Source organism: Sphaeramia orbicularis, chromosome 5 (genome assembly GCF_902148855.1).
Source record: "Sphaeramia orbicularis chromosome 5, fSphaOr1.1, whole genome shotgun sequence".
Classification (NCBI taxonomy): domain Eukaryota; kingdom Metazoa; phylum Chordata; class Actinopteri; order Kurtiformes; family Apogonidae; genus Sphaeramia; species Sphaeramia orbicularis.
In genome coordinates, this window is record NC_043961.1 from 55,156,242 (window position 1) to 55,178,941 (window position 22,700).

The window sequence follows — 22,700 nt, forward strand, 5'->3', positions numbered from 1 at the left end:
CATAGATTTGATTTTATATCACTTATATTAGATCTCCACCACCCCAATCCTAACTTAGAAGTAAGACCTCTGTTGCCATGGTAACAGTCACTGAATCTCATTAGTGGTATAAAAAAAGGAACAAATCCTGAGTCCTAATTTGTAGTTTTTGAACATTATTATCCACGGTTTAAAGGGGGTTTATGTCCTTGTATGAGTTCTCTGTTGCTCTCAGACTCTTTCACTTCTGTTTCCATGACATTCTCTGTTTCTGCCGTGCGTCGACGTTCACTGCCGCAGTTCTATTATCAACATTACGGTAAAAGGAGAGAACATGACGTAGCGGCACACCTCCAGTTTGGAAGGACACCAGCCGGCCGAGGCACTCCAGCACCAAGGACAGGCCGGGCAGACTGGCTCCGGTGGACGCGGCGGCGGACGCACACTGTCCGGCTCATCCCCGTACCTGCACCGGACCCCAGGTGCGCACAGGACGCGTTCAGGGCTCAGCGACCAGGTAATAAAAACCCCATGTAAATGATGTAAGTCGTGTGTGTGCTTGCAGAGGATGATGTTACAAATCTCCGTCTCAGATTTTAGTGCCGCATGAACCCAGTCACCCCAGTTGGAGAGGGAAAACCGACGCTCATAATCATATGCTGTGAAAATACGCTGCGTAAAGCTCACGCTGCGTTTTTTTTCTCCAGTGGACAGATGATGTGGCAGCGCCTTTTTACCTCATCCTTTCTTCTTTGCTCCACTAATAATGCAGTCTCAATGTTGCAAAGGATACAATGCCATATCTATAACGCATTTTCAGAAAAGACATACACTGTATTAAAAAAAAAAAAAAAATCTGTAATTTAACAGAATTTTTACTGTTTATTTTGCAGATTTTTCCTATATTTTTAAGATACAGGAAAATATCCATGAAATAACAAAAATAGACTGTGATTTTACATGTCAAATGTAAAACAACAAGAAAAAACTGTAACTGTGAATAACCAAAAAATTTCAATTTTTTGAAAGAATTTTTTTTCTTTTTTCACAGAAAGATACAGTTAAAATACATTTACAAATGTATCATAATTTCACAAATATTTCTTTTCTATTTATGAGATTAAACTGTTAATTTAAAGTTTAATACTGTAAAAAAATAAAATAAAAGAAAATAATAATAATAATAAAACAAGATAAATTTACTGACAATTAACTGTTAAAGAAGTATTTGTTCTGTCAGTTTAACAAGACTTGTTTGTTCATTGACAAATATCTTGTGTTATTACAGGAGGTTTCACAACAAAAATGTTGAATAAATGTATTTTTGTGAATGTATAACATGTATAAGCACTGATAAACTGTCCAAATACAGTTTTTATCAGTGGATTGTACAACTTAGTTTCATTGAAAATTATATGTACACACACACACATATATATATATATATATATATATATATATATATATATATATATATATATATATATATATATATATATATATGATTGTGTTAATACATGTAAATATTCTTTATTAAATATTAAAAAGTAAAAAAAATAAAATAAAATCCAAAATCTTTTGTAAAGTTAGGGCAAAAAACTGTATTTTAATTACGGAAAATTACCGTATTTTTATGAGATGGTTGTTTTCTGTTATTTAACAGTATTTTTTCGCAATAATACCGTTTTTGTTTGTTTGTTTGTTTGTTTGTTTTTTACAGTGTAGCTTTGTTTGTAATATTCTGTTCTGCCTTTAACCCTTTCTTGCATAGTGGTCACTACAGTGGACAGTTGGAGTTAATCATTAACATATGCCAGGATGAAAAAAATCAAATAATATGTGATCCGATTTTTATGTAGTATATTGAAATTTTTGTTTTGTTTTTTTTTTTGTTTTTTGCATCCAAAAAAAAAGAAGGTTTGTTTACATTACAACCACGGGATTTAAAGGGTTAAAAAATGTAGAAATTATTGAGTATTTGGTATTTTTATTTATGGCTAAAGTTGATGAAATAGAAAAAATTGTAAATGAATTAAAAACAAACTGTATGAAATTTTTTTTTGACATTATTCCACAAGTGTGCAAAAAAAGACACACTTGGTGCTTAGTAAGGGCCTTGCTGGATGAGATACTGGAGGGTTAACAACAGAAAGGTTTTTTTTGTTTTGTTTTGTTTTTTGCATATTATCTCCATGAGGTGAGTAATGACTAGTATTAGAGTATTTTAAAATGTGAGAAAACATCAGATTAGCAGCATTAAAATGTTGGTATTTCATAGTTTTTACACAGTATATCAGTAAATACATGTTTCTTTGCATCAAAAATTAAACTCATGCACTGTAAAAAAAAAAAAAAAAAAAAAAAAAAAAAAAGACAAGTTGACTGAACTTAACTACATGAAGTCATCTTGTTGCTGTGACTGAGTTAATTTCAGTCAACTTGTAGTGTCAAGTTTATTCCACTTTAAAACACAAGTTGATGCAACATGCAGTCTGTTGACTCAACTTCCTGTATCAAGTAAGTTGAATTTGAAAATATTATTTGAGATAACTTTAAGAGATGTTGGTTGAATTTATTTTATCGAGTTCTTACAACTGTGAATCAAGTTGGCTCAACATGGAGTACATAACTGATACAACTTGCAATTGGTTGACTCAACTTGCTGTGTCAAGTAATGAGGACTTCAAAAATATTACTTAAGAGAACTAAAAAAGATACTGCTCAAACTTATTTTATCAAGTTACGGCAACATTATTTTTTTTACTCGTGCTCTATTGCCAATCTACTTGGCAGTGTTATGTCATGGTGTCCAGCTTTGCGTACATTTTTGCAAGTCCAAGAAATATAGCTTCATAAAAAAAAATAATAATTGCATTGTTTTTTTTCATGCCTAAAGAGGAATAAAACAGCTCAGCACTGTAAAAAAAATGACTGTAGAATTAACACCAAAAAGTTGTAAAATTGCCACATAAAAAAACTGTAAGTGACAATACAATGCAAAGTTGTTTATTTGAAAAGATTTTTATGTTAAGGATTAAATCAAATAGAGCTGTAGTTTTTACCGGAAGAGTATGTGAACAAAACCAGATTTGTATGTAGAAATTATGTATTTCTATTTTTAGAAAATGAAACTGTAAATTGAAATACGATGTGGTGCTGTTTAAGTTGCAAGACCGTAACGTTGAAATAATGGCCTATTTGCTTATTTATTTATTTATTTATTTTAAATGAAAAAGTTATTAAAAAAAAAAAAGGAAACATTTATACTGTAACATTTTAAATTTGTAAATGAATGGGTCGGTAGAGTTGGTAGAGCAGCTCGTCCAATAACCAAAGGGTTGGTAGTTCGAATCCTGGCTCCAACTTTCCATATGTCCATGGCCTGGTGACTTTGGAAAGCGCTTTGGGCACCATGAGGGTGGATAAAATTCGCTAAATAAGTGCAGTCTATTTACCAGTTAAATCTACATGTTTAAAATGTTAAATCTACATGTTACTCCATAAAAGTGTTTACAGTTGGATGTGTTTTTTACGGTATTGTTCTGGCAACCACAGCTGCCAGTTTTTTTCCTGTAAAAACAACAGGATTTTTTTTACAGTGAGGGAAAAAAATCTTGCTTAAGGTTCTCACAATTCATGCATGAAAGGGTTGAGCAAAAACATAAATCATGTGCTCACTTTCTCTGTTTCAGACCAACTTGGACCATGTCCCTGTGAGAAACTACTGCTTCTGAACTGAGCTCAAACAACACTCCAAACATGTCAAATAACCAGAGAGACACCGGCTCTGCAAACTCAGCAGAAACCAAGAAAACAGACCTGAGAATGAATGAAAAGAAGTGCTGTAAGTAAAAGCTCCCATATATTAGATTTCACCAGCCGCTCGGACAGTCTGCAGGTGCACATGTAACATTAGAGTCTGGACTAATGTGACAAATTGTTCCTAAGTCACTTGCCTGTGACAATGCATCTCATTAATTTATTCCACAATCTAAAAAAGACAGCCTATCTCAGGAGAAAGGAATCCCTGGGACGGTCATAGGACAAAAATGATGGACATTTTAATCAGTGATATAAAAATACACGGCCTGACACCTTTGGCTCCTCTACTGTCCATCACAAAATTGCTTTTCTCTCCCAGGGTGTCTCTCTAGATCCCAGTCCACAGATTAGATTTGTATTGCAAAGATAATTATTCCATCCACAAGACCTGGTTATTATATTATATGAATTGTGCAAAGATGGGTATAACATTTACTTTAGATTCTGTATTTTGTGTTGTTTTTTTACACAGCCTTGATTTGCCACTTAGATTGTACAATAAGTATTAGGGTCAGGATCACTATAGCACATTTCAAAATTCTTGTGCTAACTTTCCGGGCCCTACATGGCCAGGCCCCTGCATACATTGCTTCCCTGATCCAGCCCTACAGCTCGACTCGTAGCCTGAGGTCTTCAGGACAGCACCTGCTGATGGTTCCACGCACCTGTTTTAGCACACGCGGTGACAGGTCTTTTAAAGCTGTGGCACCACGTCTATGGAATGACCTGCCTCTACACCTACGGTCCATGGACTCTGTAGAGAGCTTTAAGAAACACCTCAAAACCCTCCTGTTCAAAAAGGCTTTTTAGTCTCCCATCTGACCCAGGACCACCACAGACTGACTACACTATGTATTCATCATAAAGTACTCCATGTGACCCCCCCTCCCCCAGTCTCTCTATATCTCTATCGCTCTCTCTTTTCTCCTCCTTTACTCTCTCTCGCTCTCTTTAACCCCAACTGGTCAAGGCAGACAGCCATCCTTCAGGAGTCTGGGTCTGCTCCAGGTTTCTGCTGTTAAAGGGAAGTTTTTCCTCGCCACTGTCACCAATCACAAGTGTTTCCTCCTGAAGGATTCTGTTGGGTCTCTGTAAACTTAATTTGATTCTGATTTGAATTGATAAAGCACTTTGTGACTCTGTCTGTGAAAAGTGCTCTATAAATAAAATTTACTTACTTACTTACTTACTTATAAAGTGCCTTTCAGACTTCAAAATGTCACAAAAAACATTAATCCAACAAAGTGGAAGTGCTGCTGGGTCTTCTTCTTGGTAATTATCCACAGGTGTTCTTTGGAAACTTGTGGTGTGTCTGGTTATTTAGAGTCAAAAAAATCCGCATTAGCATGCTAGATTTCAAAAAATATATCCAAGGCACACTGTAGGATTTGTGTAAAAATAAAATGCCTTTATTAATTCATGGCAGTCTTTAAAATACAGCCAACGTGTTGTGATCTGTGGTCTTCATCATCAGGGCTTTTTTCACTAGTGAGTTGCACACCTTCATACAATCACTTTAATGACCTGAAGGAGGGAGGTGTGAGGAGGAAAAAAAAACAAAAAAAAAACCATGCATACAGACATACATACAGGGTGGGGAAGCAAAATTTACAATGAACATTTAGTTGTTTTTTTCTCAGCAGGTACTACGTCAATTGTTTTGAAACCAAACATATATTGATGTCATAATCATACCTAACACTATTATCCATACCTTTTCAGAAACTTTTGCCCATATGAGTAATCAGGAAAGCAAACGTCAAAGAGTGTGTGATTTGCTGAATGCACTCGTCACACCAAAGGAGATTTCAAAAATAGTTGGAGTGTCCATAAAGACTGTTTATAATGGAAAGAAAAGAATGACTATGAGCAAAACTATTACGAGAAAGTCCGGAAGATACTATTAAAGAAGAATGGGAGAAGTTGTCGCCCGAATATTTGAGGAACACTTGCGCAAGTTTCAGGAAGCGTGTGAAGGCAGTTATTGAGAAAGAAGGAGGACACATAGAATAAAAACATTTTCTATTATGTACATTTTCTTGTGGCAAATAAATTCTCATGACTTTCAATAAACTAATTGGTCATACACTGTCTTTCAATCCCTGCCTCAAAATATTGTACATTTTGCTTCCCCACCCTGTATACATACGCACATACATACACATATATATATATACACACACACACACATATACACACACACACACACACACACACACACACATATATATATATATATATAATTTAAAAAAAAACAAAGAATAAAATTTTTTTTTAAAAATTAAAAAGAGAAAAAAAATACAAAAATATATATAAAATAAAATAATTTATTTTTATTTATTTTATTTTTATTTTATTATATATATTTTTTCTCCTTTTTCATTTTTTTCTTTTTATTCTTCTTTTTAATTCTTCTTTTTTTATTATTATTATATATATATATGTATATTTTGTGTGTGTGTGTGTATATATGTGTATGTGTGTGCGTATGTATATGTATGTCTGTATGCATCTTTTGGTTTTTTTTTCCTCCTCACACCTTCCTCCTTCAGGTCATTAAAGTGATTGTATGAAGGTGTGCAACTCACTAGTGAAAAAAGCCCTGATGAAGACCAGAGGTCGCAGCGCGTTGGCTGTGTTTTAAAGACTGCCATGAATTAATAAAGGCATTTTATTTTTACTCAAATCCTACAGTGTGCCTTGGATATATTTTTTGAAATCTAGCATGCTGTCACAAAAAACATATTTTTAATAATTTTTTTGCAAGCAGACAAAGTACAAACAGACAACAAAATATGAAACATATGTCCACCCTGTCACCAACAAATACATGTAAAAATAAGTGACAGGGTGGACAGTTTTGGCTAAAGTTAGCATTTAATGACCACATGTTGGACCTTGAGTTGCCAAAGTAGGTCATCTTTGAAGAGGACTGTGTCATGTTCAACAAATATATTTCTAATTTCTGAAAAATTTTATGTCGAACAATATTTTGTGGTGACAGGGTGAACATGCTAAGCTCAACCACATCTAAGTACAAACACAAATTGATGAAAATTTTTAAATGTAAATGTAAATACTAAATGCTCTCATAGACTATGTTTCCACCTCTAATGAAGACGCTCAAAATGATGATGATGTCATCAACCAGATTATGAAAAGGTTGATTTTTCCAAAGTGATGGGGTGCACAGCACTTTCAAGGGCACGTGCAGAATGTTAAATATTATTATGAAAATAAGATAGAAATTATCAACATGACTTGTTTTCTCAAAAAACTCTAGTGTAATGACAAAATATAAAAAGTATTTACATTTTTTTCATTTACACTTATCATTAACACTTATCAAACTCAGTTCAATTCAGTTAGAAGGGTATGAAGATTATTTTGTCTTTATTATGTCTATAAAATTCAAGATTTGAAAACAAAAATGAAGGTTTCAAAAATTTTAAGCTTAACATAATCGATTGTGTTCTCAAATTCTTTCATTTCAAATCTGAAACTTCTGCTTGCAGGCCAAAATTTTTTGTCATTTTAAAAGTTTTGTTTGCAAGTACAAAGGTTTTGCACCTCTAAATCTTTTGCAAATGAAAAACTTTTAAAATGACAAAAATTTTGCCCTGCAGGCAGAAGTTTCAGATTTGAAATGAAAGAAAATGAGAACGCAATCGATTTTTTTAAGCTTAAAAATTTTGAAACCTTCATTTTTGTTTTCAAGTCTTTTTTTTTTTTTTTTCTAAACTGTATTTTTTGTTTGCCTTTTTTCCCTTTGCTTGCATAATAAAGACACAAAATAATTTTCACAGAAGGGCAGTGTGAAGGACATGCACAAATCAAGTACAATCCCTTGAAGAAAATTGTATAAAATAATAAAATCACATTTCAAGAGGTTTAAATCTGTACTGATATATGTGTAAGTGTTTGCCCATTTATAATAAAACCCCAGAGTTTCCTTATTTTGCATTGTGTTCATAGTGACAGTTAGATTCTGCTGGGGCGGACACCAAAGGCACCTTCACTGTACTTTTCTTTACACATGTTGTTCTTAGTTTTCTAATCCAGGTAATTCACATTTGAGAGGCAGACAGATATTAATCTAACAGTCTGAGGCTGTTCAGTATGTGAATGACAGTGAATGTCTGTTTAATGTGTAGCGTGGGCGTCCTACATGACAAACTCTCCAACAATGATTGTGATGATCGGCCTGCCGGCAAGAGGGAAGACCTACATGTCAAAGAAGCTCACACGTTACCTCAACTGGATAGGAGTCCCAACCAAAGGTACGAAGCCCCATATGTTTTTCAGTTTGTCTTTATTATGTAAAGAACTGCAGTAACTGCCGTCCAGGATGAATAGCTAGTTGTATGTAAATGCATCACTGAAGAATTCAACCCAACCTAAGATTTCTGTAGTTTGTTGTATTTGCTTCATGTTGGTCCACCTCCAATTGCAAAATGCTTAGAATATAAAATTAATCAGTCAGATGTTAAAATGTATGATTTCCATGTTTCGGATTTTTTCAGGGGTTTTATTAACCCTGTAAAGCCTGAACCATTAAATCACTGACAGAAATTCCAGTTCTTTGAAACTGGAGCCTTTATTGGTCCTTCTGAACAACCCAAAACATTTTTTTTTTTCCAAATGTCAATTTCCCTGTATGATTTTCAATTTTGTGTCATATTTGATACGTTGGGTCTCAATGCTCAAATATTATTATTTTTGAACAAACAAAAACATAATATAACACAAACATGTCTAACAAATTGGTAATTTCTTCTCAAAATTGGCAAAGTTCTTCCTTCTTCCTCATTAATGACAGTCTTGTAGTGCAGGGGTGTCAAAACTGAGTTTGGTTCAGGGGTCATATTCAGCCCAATTTGATCTCAAGCGAGCCAGACCAGTAAAATAATGACTTAATAACCTATAAATAATGACAAATCCAAGTTTTTCTTTTGGTTTTAGTACAAAAAAAAAAAAAAATTAAATTATGAAAATATTTACATTTGACAAAAAAGATGTGAATAACCTGAAAAAACAGCGATTTCATTTGAAAAATTAGTGCAATTTGAACAATGTTATGCCTGGACTTATTATTTATACATGTACATTACACACAATGCTACATAAACATTTGGTAACAGGCAGAATATTGTTAAAATTTTGAAGTTTGGAACTAAAAATTTGAACAATTTCTACAATATTACATCTTTTATTAACACAATTACAGATCACAGTGGATCCATAAATGCACAAAACATTTAGTAACAGGCGGAATATTGTTAAAATTGCACATTTCGGATTGTTCATCTTTGTTTTTATTTATGTATTTATTTGCATTTTATTGTGAAAAAATAGTTTTGTAAATGTAAATATTTTCACAGTGCAATTCAATTTTTTCCACATGATTTTTCACAAAGAAAATTTGTAGTTGTCATTATTGTGTTAATTTTTGCACTTTCATCCTGCGGGCCTGAAATGGAACCTTTGGCAGGCCAGATTTGGCCCCTGGGCCGCATGTTTGACACCTGTGTTGTAGTGTCACTGGAAAGGCCTCTGGTGAACAAATTCCTCCCCCCTGGTGGATTATCCATGTGTTGCATGTATCTAATTGTATACATCAGGTTTTTCAAGAAAGAAAATATCACACTGATCATGAAGAGGGGTTCAAAACTCATGTATCAAATATGATACGTCTGGTGTTATAGGGTTAAATAACCAACCCCCACCTGTCATATCATATATTCTATATAATTCAGTGTATGGTGGCCACTGTTTAGAAAGAGCTGACATGTAATGTATTTTATTGCTGTTTATTGTTGACTGGGCAGCTGCCTACTGCACAGTCATATTAGATTCTTAATCCGATTTGTTGATTTTGCAGTGTTTAACTTGGGCGTGTACCGCAGAGAGGCTGTAAGGTCTTATAAATCCTATGACTTCTTTCGTCACGACAATGAGGAAGCCATGAAAATAAGGAAGTAAGTTCTAAGCTCATGATGTATTTATAGGAACAGTTTAACTAATAATAAGGGAAGCTGAGCATCCCCGCTCTCTGAGTATCATATTACTGCTGGTCGATGTGGGTCTGTTTGGTATTTTGCAACCTCCTCTGCTGCATCAGTGACTAAGCTGTTTTTTTGGCCAACAATTGATATTCAGCTCAGGTCTGCGCAGTGTTTACACCACCTTAAACACACCTTAAGCACTGACCTGTACTTAACCCTCTGGTATCCAGGTGCGCTTTTTAGGCACACTTTGCACTTTGTGTTAAAAAACTTCATATTAGTTTTATCAATTTAAAAAAGGTTAGAATTCAAAAGTTATTCATTTGTGCATGATCTTTAAAATTCTGGCCACCAAGTGAAATTTGCACATTGTAAACAAAAGAAAATTACAAGACTAGCATCTGTCTCCCAAGTGTGCCTAAAACGCACTATTTCTTCCATTATAACCACTGTTTTTGATCTGAAAGCCATTAAGGCATAAATCATGCTTTCTCTGATATCTTGGCTTCATTTGAGAGGTGAGGGTCTAAATTAATTTAGTAACGTTGTTAATGTTGCTGTTAATCATTGACATATGCCAGGCTGCAAAAATCAAATAACATGTAATCCAATTTTTATGTAGCATTTTGAAAAAAAAAAAAACATATTTTGTGTTTTTTGCATCAAAAAATTTAGTGACATCATGATGAAAAGAGACCGTTTAAAGGGTTAAAACAATCTAAAAGGAATGATTATTTGATATGTATGATTAGGGCTGACCTTGATGTACAAAAATAAAATCAAATTAGAGCAGAAAAAAAAATCAGTATATAATATTGAATAGTTTGATTTATAGGTGTGCATTTTACGCACACTTGGTGACAGATGCTAGTATTTTTGAACATTTGACCTAACGCCAAAAATAATAATGCAAATTAACCAATGTTGGAGTTAATCACTGACATATGCCAGGCTGCAAAAATCAAATAATATGTGATCCGCATTTTATGTAGTGTATTGAAAAAAAAAAAAAGTTTTTGTGTTTTTTGCATCCAAAAAATGGTTTGTTTACATTACAAACACGGCATTTAAAGGGTTAAAAAATGTGACAACTATTGAGTATTTGGTATTTTTTATTTGCGGCTCAAGTTGATGAAATAGAAAAAAGTGTAAAAGAATTAAAAACAAACTGTATGAAAAATTTTTTGACATTATTCCACAAGTGTGCCAAAAAGGCACACTGGGTGCTTAGTAAGGGTCTTGGTGGATGGAATATCTGAGGGTTAATACACATATCCACACATAAGAGCCAACGCCATATCCTTATTGTTACTCCTTCAGATTTAGTGAAAATCCGAGCTCCACGGTCTGACCCAGTGGTAGTAATTGAAACGAGGTTTGTAGTGAATGAATGTCATGAAATCGTGATAGGCTCATGACAGCGTCCCAGTACTGAAACCTGACCCAGATATTAAACACGCCGCAGCTGTTACTTTTATAGCAGAGTGTGCTGCACCGCTCTGCGACCTGGAATAGCTGTTCAGTGTAATCGAAATATATCAAAGAGCCTTTTCCTTTTCTGAAGGAGCAGCTGGTTATCTCAGTAGGAAAAATTACATTTGGCGCTATGTGATATTTTACCAAAGAGATGAGATGGAAACGGGCTCAGATGTTGAAGCCTGTTTTGATTGAGTTGGAGAGACAGGGCAGCATCCTTCACCAGACTGATGAGATGTCGACTGGTTTACTTCAGGGACAGGAGTGCAGCTCACACAAACACAGTCACAGCATATTACACATTCATAGGGGTGTGGATAGACAGAATTAACCATGACATTATTTTAACCACAGATTTTTATGTTGAGTTTTGCAGGTTTTAAATTGCTGTGACCTCAACTAAATTTGTGCACTTTATCAATTGCACTTTTTTTTTTTTTACACAAAGTCTTTTTTATTGTTATTTATGCAGAGACTCTACAGACATTGTGTTACAGACATGAATTAATACAAACAAGAACGCTTCCCACCCATGTTCCAACAGAGCCCCACCCCTAACAAAAAATAAATAAATAAAAAATTAAAGTAAAATAAAATTTATTTAATTTTTAACCCTTTCATGCACAAGTCACTCCAGTGGACAGTTCTTCTCCAGCTGTTCTCTTGTATATTAATGGGTTTAGTTGTTTTAGTTTCATATCAGCCAACACAGTGGACACTTACGCATCATCTCATATCCTGACATTCATACAATTACTGTAATTTTGCTGTCCTTGATGAACTTGATCTGCACTAACATGTTTGAGTGTAAATCAATTGTTATTTGTTAGACAAGAAGGGGTTTTTTGCACATTATCTCGATGAAGTGAGAAATTAATAGCATTAGAATATGTTAAAATGTGAGAAGACATCAGATTAGCAGCATTAAACATGTTTTTATTTCATTGTTTTCATATCCCTCTCTGATATGGGGTTTTAAACATATGTTTCTTTACTTCAAAAAATAAATGCATGGATATTTTTGCAACTCCACAGAAAAAAAAATTGGATCGCATTGTTTTTTTCATGCCTAAGGAGGAAAAAAAACACTGAAGAAAACAATCTTGACTAAGGTTCTCACAATTAATGCATGAAAGGGTTAAAAAAATGTAAAAAAAAAAAAAAAAAATCACTGTAACATTTAGCATTCTGCATACAACCACGTGTATTGTATACATTGTAAAAGAGAAGGGAGATACATTTTTCAATTATACATGCAAATAGAGCAAAAGTGATCCCTATGAGTCCTAAATTTTCTCTAATAAAGGGTCGGTCTACTAAACATCAATATGGGTGACATCCAACTTCTCTATGTGCGTTTGAAAAGGTTTCTATATATCGTAGAATTTCTGAACGCACCCTCTGCACTTTAAAAAACTGTCTAACTTCTCTGTTATCACAATATTATTTCTGTTTGTTTTGTAGCTGTCTGTAAAACCTGTTTTCTTTCATGGCGTGTGCTGCTGACCTCTTGGCCAGGCCACGCTTGTAAAAGAGATTTTGATCTCAATGGAATTCTATCTGATTAAATTAAGGTCTAATAAAAAATATATAAATATATTCAGGGGAAAATTTAGCTTCTTCAATTTTTGTTAAGGTGTGACATGGACATATTCCATAGTGAACAATGTTACAAATAAAAATCAGCTTTAAATTTCTTGTACCTCTAAATATACACTACATATAGACTTTGAGAGGCTTTATTGTCATTCAGTATAGAACAAGTGTACACAGAAACAAAATTTTGTTGCATTTTATTTTGTTTTGTTTTGTTTTGTTAATAGGTCAATATCAGTGTATATTAAAACATACAGCAGCTCTAATACTGTAAAGTACAATAGTGAAAGTGACCTGTGGAGTTAACAGTAGTGCAAAAAAAGTATGCATATAATAAGAATGAACTTGAAAAGGTGCACGAAAAATATGGTATCTGGAATGATCTCCCTCTGTACCTACGGTCCATGGATGCTGTTGAGACTTTTAAAAAACATCTTAAGACACTCCTGTTCAAGCAGGCATATTAAATCCAACTGATTTAGGGCCGCTACACTGATTGCACTTAATGTATTTATCGCAGTTTAATTGTATTTGAACCCTCCAGTATCCCGTCCAGCAAGGCCCTTACTAAGCACCAAGTGTGTCTTTTTGGCACACTTGTGGAATAATGTCAAAAAAATGTTCATACAGTTTGTTTTTAATTCTTTTACACTTTTTTCTATTTCATTAACTTGAGCCATAAATAAAAATACCAAATACTCAATAATTGTCACATTTTTTAACCCTTTAAATGCCGTGTTTGTAATGTAAACAAACCATTTTTTGGATGCAAAAAACATAAAAAATTATTATTTTTTCAATATACTACATAAAAAGTGGATTACATATTATTTGAGTTTTGCAGCCTGGCATATGTCAATGATTAATTCCAACATTGGTTAATTTGATTTATCATTTTTAACGATAGGTCAAATGTTCAAAAATACTAACATCTGTCACCAAGTGTGCGTAAAATGCACACCCATAAATAAAAATTTGTAAATATTATATATTGATTTATTTTTCTGCTCTAATTTGATTTTAGTTTTGTAAATCAAGGTCAGCCCTAATCATACATATCAAATGGAAGAAATAGTGCATTTTAGGCACACTTGGGAGACAGATGCTAGTCTTGTAATTTTCTTTTGTTTACAATGTGCACATTTTAGTTGATGGCCAGAATTTTAAAGATCATGCAAAAATGAACAACTTTTGAATTCTAACCTTATTTAAATTGTGAAAAATAATATGAAGTTTTTTAAAACGAAGTGCAAAGGGTGCCTAAAAGGCGCACCCGGATACTGGAGGGTTAACTGTATTTTAATTGCATTTTTAAATTGTATTTTTAATCGTATTTGCTCTGTAAATCACTTTGTGACTCCCTGTCGTGAAAAGTGCTCTATAAATATAATTTACTTAAGTGACACAAACGCAGTAGTAAGGATCATTTTAGAGAAGTAGAAATGCAACTAGAATAAGATCACGAGTAATCAAAGATAGGTAAAGAAACATATTGATGTTTTACAATACAATGAAGAAAATATTATTATTATTATTATTATTAATATTATTATTATTATTATTATGTTGTTGTTGTTGTTGTTGTTGTTGTTGTTATAACCTCCTGAGACCCAGCAACACATTTTTGTCCTCTGTAGGGGACAAGAGTTTCACAGCTTTACTTAGAAAAAAAAAAAAATTCTGTCCACTGCAAAGGATATTCCATAAAAATAAAATAAAAATAAAAATTGTACCTGAAAAACTGTTGTATTATGCTTTTTCCAATAAAGACAATTATCTAATGTAAAAAAAAAAAAGCCAAAACATTTACTTTCCTGGGTTTCTGGAGGATAACACACTAATGAACAATATCAGTTTATTTTTTTAACTAATCTTTTAACAGCAAGATGATTCAACTCGTTTTCTTAAAAAAAATAAAATAAAAAAAGAAAGAAAGAAATACAAGACAATAAAAAGTACAGCTATAAACATGTGAAGCTAATATGCAGCACTGTTAAGTTCATCCAGACTTCACAGATGCTGGTTTCAAATATGCAAAATCAAACTGAAAAAAGCCTCAGAAATCAGTTCAACACCGCTCGTATTTGACATGGTCCACATTCTTTACATTTCACATTTACCAGTGTTATTTCAGACACATACATGTGGCCTCGCTCATTGTTGTCACTTGTGCTCCGTCTCTTTCAGGCAGTGTGCTCTGGTGGCTCTGCAGGACGTAAAGTCATACCTGACAGTGGAGGGGGGCCAAATTGCAGTGAGTACCCTCATCTATTCTCTAATTCTGTAATTCTGTCATCATAAGTTTATCTTAAACTATTCTCAGTTCCCAACATTATCACTCCATACTTTTTGTTTTTTAATCATCTGTATGACACTGTTTTTAACTGTACAGCTGCTTTATGTCTTTAATCTATTCTTGTATTTTATTTTATTTTATTTATTTATTTTTATTTTGGTTTTCCCCTTTAAGTCGCTTTGGAAAAAAGCGTCTGCCAAATGCATAAATGTAAATATTTTGCTCCTTTGTGTGTGCTTTGTGAGGTTTTTGATGCAACAAACACAACAAGAGAACGACGAGACCTTATTCAAGCCTTTGTGAAAGAAAATGCTTTTAAGGTATGAAACAGTATACAGGGGTTGGACAAAATAATGGAAACACCTTAAAACATCAACAAAATATAATTTAATATGGTGTAGGTCCGCCTTTTGCGGCAATTACAGCCTCAGTTCTCCGAGGTATTGATTCATACAACTTGTGAATTGTTTCCAAAGGAATTTTAAGCCATTCTTCAGTTAGAATACCCTCCAACTCTTTTAGAGACGATAGCGGTGGAAATCGACGTCTTACTTGAATCTCTAAAACTGACCATAAATGCTCAATAATGTTGAGGTCTGGGGACTGTGCCGGCCATACGAGATGCTCAGCTTCATTAGAATGTTCCTCATACCATTCTTTAACAATTCTAGCTGTATGGATTGGGGCATTATCATCTTGAGGTGAAGGTGTTTCCATTATTTTGTCCAACCCCTGTATTTTATAGTTGTATTTACTATACTACAATATACTATATTATTTTGTATATATCATATATTGGCTGTATATATCCTTATTTGTTGTACATATTTGTCATTTGTAGTATAAAGTTAGCTTTTGTACATTTCAGTAGTTTTAGTAGTACTTTAGTGGCATATGTATATTTAATATTTTATTCTGTAGCTTTTTGTACATGTCTACATTTTTCAGTATCTGTGTGATATTTTTATATAGTATTTTACTGCTAAACAGAACAGAGCTGCTAAACTGATTTTCATTGTTCCTGTGACAGCGACAATAAAGATCTACACTATTCTGTTCTATTTAGAATATGTTTTTATTATGTCCTTTAATGTAATTTTCATTTTCGCAGGCTCAGACATTTATAATACACATAGAATAGAAAATAATCAGTGATGTAATGATCATTACACTGCAAAAAATCTAAAGCTTACCAAGTGTATTTTTCTCATTTCTAGTCAAAATATGTAATCACACTTAAAATAAGACATAATCACCTAAAGAGTAACTTTTATGTGCGATATAAGAACTTATTTTTAGACAATAGATCTTGAAAATCTTATTTCAAGAAATCTTACCAAGATAATTTTCACTTGTTCCATTTGCAGATGTTTTGCTTAAATTAAGCAAAAAAATCTTGAATTAAGCAAAAAAAATCTGCCAATGGGACAAGTGAAATGTATTTATTTATTTAGTTATTTAGAATATGCAGAGAAACAAAATGAAGCAAATTAAGACAAAAACAAAATAACATTTAAATGAACAGAATCTATCTTCAAGTATGTGCAAGTCTGAATTTTGCACGGTCGAAAAGGAGTAGGAGGAAGTATGGACTTATTTAATCCTACCACTCAAGTGTTTTTACACCTTTATCAATAACTAAATAAACAATCAAACAATACATTTTTCCTAATTTTAGCATTCAAATACAACAAATACATAATGCAGTAATTGAATTATACACAACAATATGATCATGGCAATACAGTCATGCAAACACACTCAACAATTCAACAATTTTCTTCAATAATTACAGCATATTTATCAATATAACATTATCTATAAACAAACAAAATATCTTGATAAGATTTCTTGAAATAAGATTTTCCAGATCTGTTGTCTAAAAATCAGTTCTTATATCGTACTGAAAAGTTACTCTTTAGGTGATTATGTCTTATTTTAAGTGTGATGAGATATTTTGACTAGAAATGAGAAAAATACACTTGGTAAGATTTTGATTTTTTTCCAGTGTAGAACGTTTACTGTTAAAATTACTAGTTACACTTAAAAAGTAACATAACTGTTTAATGACACCAGAGTAACGCAGCTTTTATATTCAGTTACTTTTTGGTTTCTTTAGTTTAACTTGAATTAAGTTTTGCATGAATTAAGCAAAAAATCTGCCAGTGGAATGAGTGAAAATTATCTTGGTAAGATTTCTTGAAATAAGATTTTCCAGATCTATTGTCTAAAAATAAGTTCTTATATCTCACATAAAAGTTACTCTTTAAGTGATTATTTCTTATTCTAAGTGTGATTACATATTTTGACTAGAAATGAGAAAAATAGGCTTGGTAAGATTTTGATTTTTTTTTTCCAGTGTAGAAAGTTTACTGTTAAAATTACTAGTTACACTTAAAAAGTAACATAACTGTTTAATGACACCAGAGTAACGCAGCTTTTATATTCAGTTACTTTTTGGTTTCTTTAGTTTAACTTGATTTAAGTTTTGCATGAATTAAGCAAAAAATCTGCCAATGGAACGAGTGAAAATGATCTGTGTAAGATTTTTTGAAATAAGATTTTCCAGATCTATTGTCTAAAAATAAATTCTTATATCTCACATAAAAGTTACTCTTTAGGTGATTATTTCTTATTCTAAGTGTGATTACATATTTTGACTAGAAATCAGAAAAATACGCTTGGTAACATTTTGATTTTTTTGCAGTGTAGCTGTAGCTTCAGTGTTAATTTTGGTGGGACATATTTTATTTATCGTTGGAAAAATACTTGAGTCTGTGTGTAAATCCTCTAACCCAGTTGCCCTCTGTCTAACAGGTGTTCTTTGTGGAGTCAGTGTGTGACGACCCAGAGGTCATCGCTGCTAATATTCTGGTATGATCTTACGTCACACAGGAGACATTAAAGTTTGTCTGTGACTCCAGGTCTAGGTCAAACCCATAAGCCATTAATATTCAGGTTGTGTTTGGTGTTATGTAAGAACTCTGCTGGCTCACATTGTCTGGATGTGTTGAATACCTGTAACAGGAAGTGAAAGTGTCGAGTCCAGATTACCCCGAAAGGCACAGAGAGAGAGTGATGGATGACTTCCTCAAACGAATTGAGTGCTACAAGGTCACTTACCAGCCGCTAGACCCTGATGACTACGACAAGTAAGAGCTGAACAAATTTTACTGTTTCTCTCTTTAAACAGACTCGTATTTGGGTGCTTCTATGAAACTGGACCTAAAAACGGGACATGGGCTAAAAATTCAAACCACATGTAGCCTGATGTTATGAAGCAAGTTTGGAAGCACTTTGGGTCTATTTTAAAAAATAAATACTTAATGAGATAAAAGAGGAACTATTTTTCAGATAAGACATTTTTATATTATTTTACATCATATTTAATACAAAAATCTGCATGTAACATGGTCAAAAGGACACGAAAATGACATGCTACTTTTTTTTTAATATATCTTTATTCTCTCACAGGTACATTTTTAGAATCAAACTAATTATACAAGGAAGAGTGTTTCATAAAAATGACCACTGTTGCAAAATCAATTGTGATTTATATGGGTTTAACTGGGCAGGTTCTGTATGTAACGCAAGTGGACACGATGGGTTACATACAAAACCTGGAATGACACTGAGATTCATGAAAAACCCACATGTCTGGATTAGAAAAACCACTAGGATCATCAAATTAAGCACAGTGTCTTTATTTATATCACTATATAAGACCATTTCAAACCAAGTTTTCAGATCAAACGCATTGACACCTAAGTAGTATTTCATGTCCCAATTTTGGTCCTATTTTTGGCCCCAATATTTTATTAAAAATGTGTTAATTTTGGGATGGCTCAGAGCAACAATATAATTTTTTTGCATTTATCTGAGGTCATCATTAGGTACATCCTGGAGGGAAATATGTCTAAATTTCTCTTTTATTATTGGGTCTAAAAAACTGGAAAAGTGCCAGGTACCAAATGTACCCAGTTTCATAGAAGCACCCATTTATCACCGTTTTTATTCAGATCTAGAGCTTCTCATACCTATATAACTAAATCAAAATAGTAAATTCATAATAGATTAATAATAATAAATTAATAATAATAATAATAATAATAATAATAATAATAATAATAATAATAATAATAATAACAATAAATGAAAATTAATAATAATTAAATCAAAAACAATGGTTATGCAATCAAGTGCTAACTCCTGTGTGTATCATGTGACTAAAACAGACAGAAAAGAAAACATGGAATGTCTAAAAGCACTGTTTTTGTCAGTACAATGCTATAGCTATTGATGTGAGAACTGCTGTGATTTTGGTTATTATCAAGAAAACATGGAAAATGGATAGATATCAGCTCTGAAATTAAATTCTTATGAGCTATTTTTGTTGTTATCATTATATTTTTCCAAACAAAGGTACATTTAATATTTGGCATCGCATCACATTCTTTTCATTTTAATCAAAAATTTAAAAATCTGATTGCCTTCGCCACTCTTCTAGCTCATAGACTAATACTACTTAAACAACCTCCAACATTTAAATCTTGGTTTCTGGATTTTTTTTTTTACATCATTTAACATTGGAAAAAATTAGATATTCTATAAGAGGGTGTGCCAAAAAGTTTTTCAGTACCTGGCAACCTGTTCTGAATCACATAAAAGAGGTAGATCCCTCACTTATTCCAGAGAAGTCTTATTAATACAAGTCTGTGACTAGTATCTGTGTTCCTTATTATTTATTTATTTATTTATTATTGTTAATTATGATCTTTTTTATGGTGCAACAGGGTGGGAATGTTCATGGGTTTGAGTATATTAAAAAAAAAAAAAAAAAACGATAACTGCATTATGCTTTTCTGGATGACTTAATATGTAATAAAAACACTTTAAACAAAAACCAAATATACCTTTAGTTGTACCAGGCATTAAAATGAATGAAAAAATTAAGAAAACAAGGGTGGTCTAATAATTTTTTCCGCGACTATACAAACAAACCATAAAATCAATATTCACAAACTAAATGCTATAGACACGTACACACAATGGTAAATAACAGTTAATGTGTTGTTTTAGTTTCATAATGACAGCTGTTTAAGGGATTATTTTATGAGGACAAGTGAACACTTTTTATTATATTTTCTTCCTCAAATCTACCCAGCTGCTGTTATTAAAGTAATCCTTTTTTTTTATTTATTGCATTTAACCCAATCCTGCCAAAAGCTTTGACTGTGATGTAATCCACTCGTAGAATTCTTTGTATTTCTTTTGAGGAGTTACTTTTTAAGATTTGATCCAACTCCAGTGGCTGTAATCCGCTTAGATTACTTTTGACGAACTGGCCTCAACTCCATCACATTCTGTGGGATTATAGCTGCAGTTCATAAACTAAACACTAGGTGGAGTCAGCCTACAGTCATTCAGGTGCACCTCACTCATTCATATTCAAAAACTGTTCATAGAAAGGGAGGGGGGTTATGAGTTAAGAGGACAACATAATTTCTAAACATTAAAAGTGAGAATGACAAGGAGAAGTTTTTGTGTTTCAATTTGTGGAATAAAATTATGGAACAGGTCGAAGGTGGGACTCAAAGAATGTCCAGATATCAGCCAATTGAAAAAGAGGTGTAAAGGGACAGTCTACAGGGTGGGGAAGCAAAATTTACAATGAACATTTAGTTGTTTTTCTCAGCAGGCACTACGTCAATTGTTTTGAAACCAAACATATATTGATGTCATAATCATACCTAACACTATTATCCATACCTTTTCAGAAACTTTTGCCCATATGAGTAATCAGGAAAGCAAACGTCGAAGAGTGTGTGATTTGCTGAATGCACTCGTCACACCAAAGGAGATTTCAAAAATAGTTGGAGTGTCCATAAAGACTGTTTATAATGGAAAGAAGAGAATGACTATGAGAAAAACTATTACGAGAAAGTCTGGAAGATACTATTAAAGAAGAATGGGAGAAGTTGTCACCCCAATATTTGAGGAACACTTGCGCAAGTTTCAGGAAGCGTGTGAAGGCAGTTATTGAGAAAGAAGGAGGACACATAGAATAAAAACATTTTCTATTATGTACATTTTCCTGTGGCAAATAAATTCTCATGACTTTCAATAAACTAATTGGTCATACACTGTCTTTGAATCCCTGCCTCAAAATATTGTAAATTTTGCTTCCCCACCCTGTATACACAGTATAAAACTGAAGAAGGTATTTGAGGATGAACACATAGCTACTGGGTTGGTTTTTTGTTTTTATTTGTTTGTTTGTATGGATGTATTTATTTATTTATTTGTATTATTATTATATTTATTTATTTTTTACTTTTCTGGTATGTCAGTAGAGGTGTGTATGTATGCATGTGTATGTATGTATGACAAGGTTCAAGGTTTGAGTTGCATGTTAGTGACATTAAGGGCAAAAATTCAAGTTCTTGGTTATGAACTGAAAATATATCAGTTTAGGGTCAATTTTTCTCAGGAATCTGAATCTGAAATAATTTATGTAAAATCTCTGGTTTAATTGGCTTCATCATTGACAGGGCAAGTCAAAATCTAACAAATCGGTGGGCAGTTTCAAAAACGAATATGAAAATTTGTTTGTAAAAAAAAAAACTTGATCTCACTTTAGGAAAGTGAATGGGCCTAAATAATATAAATTAATTGTAGCCCATGTAGGTGGGCATAACTGATTAAATTTTGGAAGCTAGATATTGAAAATGGAGTGAATGCAAGTTTTTTTTTTTTTTTTTTCAGACAATGGTATGTATTTTTTTCACAAACTAAAAACTGATGGGGGTAGGGTTAGTAAAAGTAAGGATTTGACTTATCTAATATTAGAATATGCTTAATTGTTGGGTAATGCTTTATTCACAACAGAAAAAGAAAGAGAATGGTGTATAATACATACAGATTTATGATAATATCAACTCTACATAAAGAATTACAAGTTAAATTCTTACCTAGAAGCCAAAAAATCCAAACAAAATTGTCACAGGACGTCTTCTGAGGAACTGGCTGATATGACGTCATTGACTTTGAACTGAAATCACTGAAACTGATACTCATTCGAAAGGGCATACCATAAGCTCTTCTTCTGAGGTTAAAGGTAAGCAAGTTCAATGAAAATTTGCAAGCAGCAGCAGGATTAATATGGGTTTTCAAATTATTTGTCACTGAAAAACGGTCATTTTTGCCCTCTTTTCAGCAAACATCATGCAAAAAGTCACACAAGGACAAGTGATACACATTTTTTGATGTTATATTCTGAAACTACACAATTTTTCCAATAAATTCAACACAAGACACTGCATGAAAGGTATGCATTCCACAATATTTTTTTCACAATAATGTCACAATAATGATACTCAAAGTTTCAACCTTGTCGTATGTGAAGATGATAAGTGAGGTTAACTGATCCAAGGGATTTTTCATACATTATGCTAGAGATTTTCAGCCTTGGGGTCGGGATCCCACCTGGGGTCACCTGGAATTCCAATGTGGTCACCTGAAATTTC

The 22,700-nt window shown here is 32.9% G+C and overlaps 1 protein-coding gene across 5 annotated transcripts in view; it reads left to right on the plus strand.

The window, feature by feature from the left end:
- Positions 1-333: 333 nt before the first annotated feature.
- Positions 334-22,700, plus strand: part of pfkfb2b (6-phosphofructo-2-kinase/fructose-2,6-biphosphatase 2b) — a 45,613-nt gene continuing 23,246 nt past the window's right edge. For 3 of the 5 annotated variants that reach the window (XM_030134351.1, XM_030134353.1, XM_030134350.1), the window contains exons 1-8: positions 334-496; positions 3,672-3,823; positions 7,956-8,081; positions 9,683-9,779; positions 15,066-15,132; positions 15,420-15,494; positions 17,992-18,048; positions 18,202-18,326. In XM_030134351.1, the coding sequence (XP_029990211.1) occupies positions 3,739-3,823; positions 7,956-8,081; positions 9,683-9,779; positions 15,066-15,132; positions 15,420-15,494; positions 17,992-18,048; positions 18,202-18,326 (632 nt within the window). In that variant the 5' untranslated portion in view covers positions 334-496; positions 3,672-3,738. The remainder of the gene's footprint in view (positions 497-3,671; positions 3,824-7,955; positions 8,082-9,682; positions 9,780-15,065; positions 15,133-15,419; positions 15,495-17,991; positions 18,049-18,201; positions 18,327-22,700) is intronic. The other 2 variants (XM_030134354.1, XM_030134352.1) reach the window with 1 other exon arrangement.